We start from the raw sequence: 10,106 nt of genomic DNA, 5'->3' as shown, positions 1-10,106 counted from the left end.
ACAGGGTCCACCATTTTCTAAAAATCAGTAATGACATTCTCCTGGCTAGGGATGCTGGGGACTTTGTCTCCTTTATCTATCAGCTGCTTTTGATACTATGGATCATCAAATTCTTTTATCTTGACTTACACAATGTTCTGAATTGAAAAGATACAGTCTTTAAATGGTTTAAGTCATGTTTATCCAGTAGAACCTTTACAATTAATATTGGTATTTAATCTTCTCACTCAGCTTCTTTAATGTGTGGTATCCCTCAAGGATCAGTTCTTGAGCCAGTTTTAATTTTATTATATATGCTTCCACTGGGATCGATTTTAGAAAAATATGGGTTTTCCTGTCACTGTTACACAGATGATACCCAGATTTACGTTCCATTAAAACCTAAAAAGGGGCCTTCCCTCCAGCCTTTGTTTGATTATTTTATAATGACATTAAAGCTTGGCTGACACTAAATTTCCTTTACCTTAACAAGAGTGAAACAAAATGTGTAGAGTTAAAATATCGCTGTTCAATTTCTGCCTCAACTCTAGACCTTGGTCCTTTAGTATTTTATATTTAACCTGCGGTGAAAAATTTTGGGGTATTATTTGATAATGACCTAAGATCTGACAAGCAAATCAAGGCAGTTGTGGAATTAAGCTTTTTCCATTTGCAGTTACTGAGTAAGGTGACATCTTTATCTCATTTAAGAACTTTGAAATTGTAAGCCACACCTTTATAAGTTCTAGGCTCAGTTATTGCAATAAACTCTATTTTGTTGTTAATAAATCTCTTCTCTCACATCTCTAGCTGGTCCGAAATGCTGCTCTCCAAATGTATGTAAGCATGAACATACAGTATGTCACCTGTTTTGGCCTCTATTCATTGGCTCCTGGTTCGATTTAGAATCAAATTTAATTAGCTGATTTTTGTTTATAAGGTTTTAAATGGCTTGGCTCCCCAGTAACTCAGTGATCTTATTCACTGGCACACCTCAGTCAGGCCTCTCAGAGCTTTGTCTAGACAGATGCTGGAGGTTCCAAGGTCTTATCACAAGTGTTGGGGTGACAAGGCTTTTGGCATTGCTGCACCTCAGCTTTGGAATAACTGGCCTTCATATACCAGATCTATTACAGATTTGTTTGTATTTAAATCCCATCTTAAGACTTTTTAAACAATTTCCAAGGCCTTTGATTGCTAAATTAAGATTGATATTTATTGTTGTCTGTTTTTAATCTTGTTTTGTTTATTTTGTTTATGCAAACATTAGATATGTTATAGATTTGATTGTGTTTCATTTCATTTTAAGGTTTTTATTTTCTAGGGCTTTGATATGTTATTTTGATTGACTGATTGATTTGGTTAGTGAAATTGCAGAGTCTTTATGAATTTCAGGCCAAAGTGAAAGCCCTCTACTTGTGTTTCTTCACAGTGCACATGAAGTTAGACTGAGAAACAAATCTCCAGCAGGGACATGGGGAACGTCAATCACAGGGTGTCAGCACTGTGTTGACACAAAGTAGGCCTAACGCCTTGCTCTTTGTGTTTACAGGAATGCTGTTAATGGGAACAAAAAGCTGTATGCCATCTATGATACAAGGTAAGAATTCTTAACACTAAATGATGGTTTCATAAGGATATTAAAAAAATAACACTTATGAGATTAGATAGATAGATAGAAAGATAGATAATGGCTATAAAAAGTATTGATTTTATAAATCAATCATGGTCAATGTCAAAGTGAAAACGGGTTTCTACATAGTAATGTCAATTAAATAAAATAAGTAATGGGAAATAGGTGAGTGCATAAATATTCACTGTCTTTAAAATGACTGACCTAATTGAACAAAGGCCCAGCCAATGGGTGCTAGTAGTCTCACAATTAGTGAAATGGGGATCACAGTGAATGTGTCTCAAGTGAGTGTAGTACAAAGACACCTGTGTCTGGAAGGTCCAGTCACTGGTTAATCAGTATTCCTGGCTACCATTACACCATGAAGACAAAAGGACACTCCAAGCAACTCAGAGAAAAGGTTCCTGAAAAGTATAAGTCAGGGGATGGATATAAAAACATTTCCAAGGCACTGAACGTCCCCTGGAGTTCAGTTAAATCCATCATCAAGAAATGGAAGGAACGTGGCACATGTCTAAATCTGCCTAGATCAGGCCGTCCTCACAAAGTGAGTGACTGTGCAAGAAGAAGACTAGTGAGAGAGGCCACCAAGACACCTATGACTGAAGGAGTTACAAGCTTCAACAGCTGAGATGGGAGAGACTCTGCATACAGCAACTGTTGCCCGGGTTCTTCATCAGTCAAAGTTTTATGGGAGAGTGGAAAAGAGAAAGTCACTGTTGAAGAAAACTCATATTAAATCTTGACTAGAGTTCGCCACAGAACACTGCACATCACCACAAACACACCATCCCCACTGTGAAGCACGGTGGTGGCAGCATCACGCTATGGGGAGGATCCTCGGCCCTGGAAGGCTTGTAAAGGTAGAGGGTAAAATGAATGCAGCAAAATATAGGAAAATCCTGAAGGACAATCTTCTTCAGTCTGCAAGGGAACTACGGCTTGGGAGAAGATTAATTTTCCAGCAAGACAATGACCTGAAGCATACAGCGAAAGTTACACAGAAATGGTTTAAAGACAACAAGGTGAGTGTTCTGGAGTGGCCGAGTCAAAGCCCAGACCTCAATCCAATGGAGAATTTATGGCTGTTCACACCCAATCCCCGCTCAACCTGGCAGAGCTTGAGCAGGTTTTTAAAGAAGAATGGAGTGAAACTGAAGTGTCCAGATGTGCAAGACTGACTGAGACCTATCCACACAGACTCAGTGCTGATTTGCAGCCAAAGGTGCATCTACTAAATACTGACTTGAAGGGGATGAATTTATGCACTTATATGTATATATCACTTATTTCCCATTACATATTTTTATTTAATTGACATTACTCTGAAGAAACCTGTTTTCACTGTGACATTAAGGAGTTTTTTTTTGTCATTTATTTAGTCAAAAAAGCCAAATTATATTGACCATGACTGATTTATAGGGTGAATACTTTTTATAGGTACTGTGTGTATATAAAACTATAGGTTATAGCCTACATAACAGAAGCTCTGCACTGTCCTTTCGGGACGACCGTTTAGATAAGCTCCTCGCTGTAGCCGGTCACGTGGCCTTTCGTTATTAACCGGACAGCCTTGCGCACGCAGTCTCGGTGAAGGACTGTTTTGAACCCGGGCAGACAACATACGCAGCATTATACGCTTGCTCTCCCCTTGGATAGCGGACCTGTGGATTCGTACGGTTGAGATGGATGTTTGACAGTGTGCGCTAATCTGCGAGAAGCCGAGGTCTGGTAGCCGGAGGATGGAGATGTGGAGCAGCCTGATTGAGGCTTTACGGCTCCGCTACCTTGTCACAGGCAGAGATGAGGGGAGCTCGGCGGAAGTGTGAGCACTGTGGCGTCTTCATTTAGTCCTTTTTGAACGCTGGACAGCACCCATCCATCCAGACACCACGCAAGGGATGTGGGGAAGCCAAAGATCGGGGCTATTAGACATCCTTTCATTGCCGCTGGTCGTGGCAGTGATGTGCTGCGCCCAGAGGTGAGTGTCTGGGGCTTAAAACCGCACACACAAGTGTGGGTGTCTGTCGTCAGAGTTGTTATTCTTGTTGTCTTCTCTTTTTCAGCGTTAACGAACCGGGAAACATGTCTTTCGTCAAAGAGACTGTGGATAAACTGCTGAAGGGATATGATATTCGCCTCCGGCCAGACTTTGGAGGTAGGCTATGTCTGTGTCCCTCATTTAGTGGGTTTCACCCAGAAGGGTCCCCGCATGTGTCTTTGCCTTACCGGTTTGTTATACGGAGTTAGTATAGTCAGTTAACTTCATTGTGTGTGTTTTAAGGTCCGCCTGTTGCTGTTGGCATGAGCATAGACGTGGCCAGTATAGACATGGTGTCAGAAGTCAATATGGTAAGTTCCTCATTCATTTTTGAGCAGTTTCTAATTTTGATAAACTTCCGTCACACATGAATTAAAAAGTCCTAAACTGAGGGATTGTTCATTTAACTGTAGGGTAACTATTTCTTATTGTATAGGTTTATACAGTATTAATTAATTTTCTCAATCTGGCATGTGGCAACCCTGTTGATGTTGATGGATTATGAAGAATTACATGAAGTTTTAACTGCTATTAAAGCCAATAGTTGTAAGCACTTTGTAAAGCGTAATTTAATTCTAGAATTAAAATTACAACACAGGATAATTGATATAACATCCTGAATTGCTCCAGCCTCCTATGTAAGAGGAGAGCAGTTATAGAGGCTCTTCTGTATTGTCTAGTGTTTTGGTCATCTGTGACTATGGGATTATGGCTGGTTGTATTGGTTTACATCCTGGTTCACTGGCTGAATGACTGATGGTCGTATTAGAAGACAAGGTCAGTAAGTCCCATTGCCATGTCTTCTCTTTTCAGATAAAAAAGCATACCTTCAGAAGTGTGCATGCGTGTGTGTGTGTGGTGGGTGGGGATGTACATCACGCGCTGGCTCTAGTTTAATGTCTTTAGTCCACCTGTCATTGGTCTGAACTGCTAACAGAGCTTGATGTCTGATCACATGGTACCAAGAGGAAATAGCCCCTGACATGCTGTCCTGACAAGTCTGTGTGAAGAAATGTACCCGTGGTGCATTTTAATGCATCTTTACACGGCAGCAGAGCCTGTGAGAACCACAGGGAAGCAAAACACTTGCTTCAAGTGACAACTGAGATTCAAGTTTTGTGCATGATTTAGATCTCAAACATAGTCACTATGCATGTTTTTATAAGTGTGACTGTATTATAAAATACAGATCGGGTTTATTTATTGCTACAGATCATTGGATAATTTCTTGCGTGCTGGCAGAGTTGGATATAAATAGTCCTTTTCTGTAAAATTAACAGTTTGAATTTTGATTTCCTAAAAGAAAAAGGAGTTTTCATACTATGAGCTCTGCTTCTCCAGGGGTTGTGCATGGGACAGTTGAAGGAGGGGTGCACAGGGAAAAGACAGGAGGTGCGAGCTGAAATATGTGCCAAAATTCATACTCCTAGTTCAATCTGGACACAAAGACATGATACACTTGATCAGATTCAGTGTGACAGACCCCTGAGGATATCACAATATCTGTTTTCCATTATGAGTAAATGTCCATAAATCCACCTAGAAAAGATGCTTCTTTTAACTTCTAGAACTTACCTGAGAGTCATTATATTTTTACATTTTTTCAGTAATCCAGTGACAGATGGCCAAACATCCTCAGGTACAATACAAACAGGAGCTGCTAATAGTTAATTCGGCATACCTTTAATGCTTCAAGTTAGCCAAAATGTAAACAAATATAAACCAAAAATGTTGTCCCATATCTGTCAGCAGGAGGGACTATTTAAACCCCAGTTATTTTGGATAAGTACAAAATTTAACTAAGCCAAACTCAGGCTTTCATAGCGAGTAAATAGACATTTTTTGTATTTCATTGGCTTTTAAATTCTATGACCAGTTAATGTTAAACATTTAATGGACCAAATATATTTTCCATATGAGTCCACACCCGCTTTTAGCCTGAGAGTTGCTGTCTGCTCTGCCACAGGAAACTATTTGTCCTCTTCGGTGGCTATCATTTCAGATTGCTTGTGTTAATGGTCCTAAGCATGCAGATTGGATAGAGGAAGTACATTTCTCCCTCTGGCTGGAGCAGTTGGACACATCTAGGAAATAAACCTTCCCAGTGACATGTGTTAAAAATAAATAAATCATGGCACAAATGATAAGACACCCGGAGCTGGTTGACTCTTGTCCAAGAGACATTATACAAAATTTCTTGTTTTATTTGTCAGATATCCAAAAATATCCACACCATGCATCAAGAACACTGGTCACTGGTCAGGCCACTTGAAAATACTGATGCCCTCATCAATACCACTTCTATTTATTCATCATCTTTTTGTTTATTATTATTATTATTATTATTATTATATTAATTCCTGGAGCTCTAGATCATTTTTATCAGGCTATTCTGATAAACTCCTGTGGGAGTTTATCTGTTGTCATGAACAGCATTATTTTGTTACTTCCTCTTTTGTCTAAACTGCATTGCAGTTCTCCCTCAAGAGGGCGTTGACATTTGTAGCTTCTTCTCACATTTTGCTCACCAGAGCATCTCAAGGCTGCAGATGAATCTCTGTGTTTATGGAAAGTCCTCCTTACATACTTGGATTGCATTGTATTAAAAATACATGCAATGCCTCACAGTTCACTAGAACACTTTGAAGATTGAAATATTTTGTGATCTATATAGATGCTATTTTAGGAATGTACACTAAAATATCTAGATGTTTTCCAGTTGTTGTGGGCCTGTAAATGATCTGGAATTACTCTCTAACCCTATCAGCAAAGAGGAGCTTGCACACAAACCAAACAGGTTTATTTTACTGTCAGTCAACATATTAACAGCCCTTGTTCTCTTGAGCTAAATGAGCCATCATGCTTGGTTATAACCTTTGCTTCAGAGTTGATATGACAGGCAAAATGTTTGTTGTTGCGCTTAATTCATTTTTGCCATTTTAGTCATTGTTTATGGGGCAGTTGTGAAGTCGTACTAGATTCACCAAAGTATTCACTGATCTCACTAATTGTTCTGTTATGAAGTTTCTTCTTTCACACCTTCAGAATTGTAATCAAAATGCATTTGTAGTGATATTTTTTTTAAATTCCCCATATAGCTGTATTTAATCCATATTTACTGACATATCTTTTTAATTACCTGATAGTCCTGGTTATCTGACAAAGAAAGTGCAATACATCCATATTCGAAGCTAATAAGACTGGCACTATCAGAAGTACTGAACGGGTTACTGAAGTTGCTTAAAAATGACAGATTTTATACTGTTACACTGTGGAAACACATTTGTTACAAATCACCAGTAACTTTTTAGTCTGAAAAATGGATTTTGGTAAGAAAACACGAGCAGGGCAATAATTAGTAACTCTCTAACAGCAAGAGACTATCTTGAAAAATTAAATCTGACGAGAAACTTCAGTCTATTCTACCAGGTACCTAGTATGTGGTGGAGCCTGCAGGAGCAGGATGTCTGTCTTTTCTTTCAGTGATTTGAACTCCTGCAGATAACCTTATTCCATCTGATTTACAGCAGCAACTTCAGCTGTTTATTCAGAAACAGTTTATTTCTTCTTCTTACACTTTAAAAATCTTGATTCTTAGGTCTAACCTTCTTTCCAAAGCCCTTCGAGATGTTATCTGAACAATTCAATAAATGTAAGTATAGCTTCTCAAAGCCAGCCTATACCATGTGAGCTCAGTTTTCGCCATGTGCTTCAAGTCTAATGAGAATCAACGGGGTCCAGTAGATACATTTCCAACCAGTAACTGGGGCATGGAGAGTGTTTAACTCATGAAATGACACTCAAAAGTCTTGTAAACTAAAACTTTAGCTAAATGAAGTGTGATTCTGCAACTGCACGACATGTTTTTCCGCTGAATGTATTCGGAAAACCTCATGTGGTGAGTACTTTGTAGTAGAAATTTGACATTGCAGCTGCCGTGTCACTCATTCTGCGAATCTGAAGCAAGCACTGTGATATCTCAGTGAGTGGCACATCCAGCATCCGGTCAGATCATGGAAGGCTTCATACTGGTTTCTGAGTGAAGATAGGAACTGTCAGTTATCTCTTGTTGAAGAGGCATCTGTTTTGTGTGAACCAGGCTGTATTGAGAGCAGCTGCAATTCTGGACAGATGAGAACATTTTAACGTGTGTGTGTGGGATAATCTGTGTTCTTTGCAGTAACTTTTAATCTGTCAACGGGTTCAGACACTACATTTAGTAAATCAGTGTCGGTTGTCGGTGCTGAGCTTAGAATCGTGCTGTAAGGAGAGTGTAAGAAGAGTGGGGAACAGACAGATTGGATCTGCAATGCAGTCAGTGCATGTCTCTTTTCATATGCTTCAACAAGCTCTTCTGTTAGTAGTGTGTCTTTCTCTCTTCAGATGGAGTGCAGAGGAAAAAGAAAGCCATGTCTTTCTGAATTGTTTGCAGTTCACTCACACTTTTCATGCCCTACAGTATGCTGATATATTGAGTGATGATCACTGTTTTTAGGTAGTAACCATTTCACTGGAGCCTCTCTTGTTTTGAAAAGTGACATTACAGATGTGGACAGCGTGTCCTCATCAAGACGTTCATAACAATGTCAGTGAAATCTAACTTAATATTAATTCATCAAGGTAAAGGGAGGAAATGTGTTAGAAACTAGCAGCAAAAGCAGTCTTACAAAAATTGTATGACAAACAAATCCTAATTTAAAGATAAGTCTTGTGTATGCTTTGCGGCCAGGCCAAAATGATGTTCAAGTGCCGCTAAAGGATGACCTGTGGTTTTGCTGCAGTGTCTGAACGACTGATATAGGCAGATTCTGAAGTGCTGAGAAGAAGAGAAGAAAGGACAATAGTTGGCTGAACATCAAATTGATCTCTCTGGCTCTTTAGCTGGATTCTTTTGATGTGATACACAGTTCTGTTTGATTACATACATACATATGTTTTTTTCCATGAGGAATTGATGACATAACTGAAAGTGCAGACTCCATTTCCAGAAAATGTGAGATTTTCCAAAATGCAAAAACAGCTAAAATATGTGATTTGTTAATTCTCTCGAACCTTTATTTAACTGACAAGGGTCCAAAGAAAAGGTATTCAGTGTTTTCACTGACCAGCTTACCTTAATTTTCTAAATATACACAAATTTAGAAAGTGATGCCTGCAGTACTCAAAGTTGGGACAGAGGCCTGTTTACCACTGTGTTCCATCACCTTTCCTTTTAATTACACTTAATGGTTTGGAAACTGAGGTTACTAGTTGTTGCAGTTTTGCAGGTGGAATATTGGCCCATTCTTGCTGGATACAAAACCTCAGCTGCTCAACAGTCCGTGGTCGCCACTGCCTTATTCTCCTCTGCATGATGCACCATAAATTTTCAGTAGGAGACAGATGGACTGCAGGCAGGCCAGGCAAGCACACCTACTCTGTATCTACAAAGTCACCGTGTTGAGGAATGTAGAGAATGAGGCCTGGCATTATCCTACTGAAATATCCAAAGACTTCTCGAGAAGACACTGCCTTGATGGCAGTGTATGTCATACACACACAGTATAGATACCGGCTTTCATCAAACTCGATTTGACAGTTCTAGGTGAAAGGTTATCCAATCAGAAGCTTTGTCCCGCCCTTCTAGGTGAAAGGTTATCCAATAAGAAGCTTTCTCCTGATAGATTATTCTAATAAATAAAGACCAGGTAATGATGCAGTTTGTAATGTTATATAGTGAATAAAACAATGGTACATAGAAAGTATAGTAGTGATTTGTATATTAAATAGAGTTGATCTGATATTTAGTTTCAAAACAGCTATTTTAAAAAAGACATAACCATTATTATTGGGGTTTCTGTTTGTAATGTTATATAGTGAATAAAACAAATGGTGCATAGAAAGTATAGAGTTGACCAGATATTTAGTTTCAAAAGAGGACACGACAGATGTCCTTGAGTTAGGTTTGAGTAATTGTATAGGTGCGAAACAGCTATTTAAAAAAGACAAAGCTGCTATTATGTAGTGTGAGATGAATAAAACAAAAATGGACATACAGCTAAAACAGAGTAGTGATTTTGCACATTTTTGACCCATGGGGAACATGAGACAACGGATGTCCTTAAGTTATTTATTGGGGGTAATTATTTAGATGGTAAAAACAGAGCCTATAGCATATGTTCCTCATCACAGAGCTGTGTTTTTTGTAAGAGAGGTGCAAAATCAGGGGGTAAAACACTCGGACACAAGTCTTACACATAGTCAGTTCAGCTCTCCACACTATTTTTTATGTTTTACGAAAGCGTGTATGTTAACCGAGATCATTTCATTCATATCAGAGACAGCTTATCGCAACATTAACGGCACGCGGTCCAAATGATCCGTCCTTATACATGTTCCTATTTGACAACCATTATTACGGTGTAAAAAACCCCCGTGCGTTCATCGGCTCCAAGTATTTTTGCATGTTCTGCC

At 39.0% G+C, this 10,106-nt stretch overlaps 1 protein-coding gene across 2 annotated transcripts in view; it reads left to right on the top strand.

Moving 5' to 3' along the window:
- The first annotated feature begins 3,159 nt into the window (after positions 1-3,159).
- gabrb3 (gamma-aminobutyric acid type A receptor subunit beta3) overlaps positions 3,160-10,106 on the top strand; it is a 54,181-nt gene continuing 47,234 nt past the window's right edge. The window contains exons 1-3 of one of the 2 annotated variants that reach the window (XM_020609940.1): positions 3,160-3,593; positions 3,679-3,770; positions 3,897-3,964. In XM_020609940.1, the coding sequence (XP_020465596.1) occupies positions 3,514-3,593; positions 3,679-3,770; positions 3,897-3,964 (240 nt within the window). In that variant the 5' untranslated portion in view covers positions 3,160-3,513. The remainder of the gene's footprint in view (positions 3,594-3,678; positions 3,771-3,896; positions 3,965-10,106) is intronic. The other variant, XM_020609941.1, reaches the window with a different exon arrangement.

The sequence above is a fragment of the Monopterus albus genome, unplaced genomic scaffold (genome assembly GCF_001952655.1).
Source record: "Monopterus albus unplaced genomic scaffold, M_albus_1.0 scaffold103.1, whole genome shotgun sequence".
NCBI classification, from domain to species: domain Eukaryota; kingdom Metazoa; phylum Chordata; class Actinopteri; order Synbranchiformes; family Synbranchidae; genus Monopterus; species Monopterus albus.
This window is presented reverse-complemented; position numbering and strand designations above follow the sequence as displayed.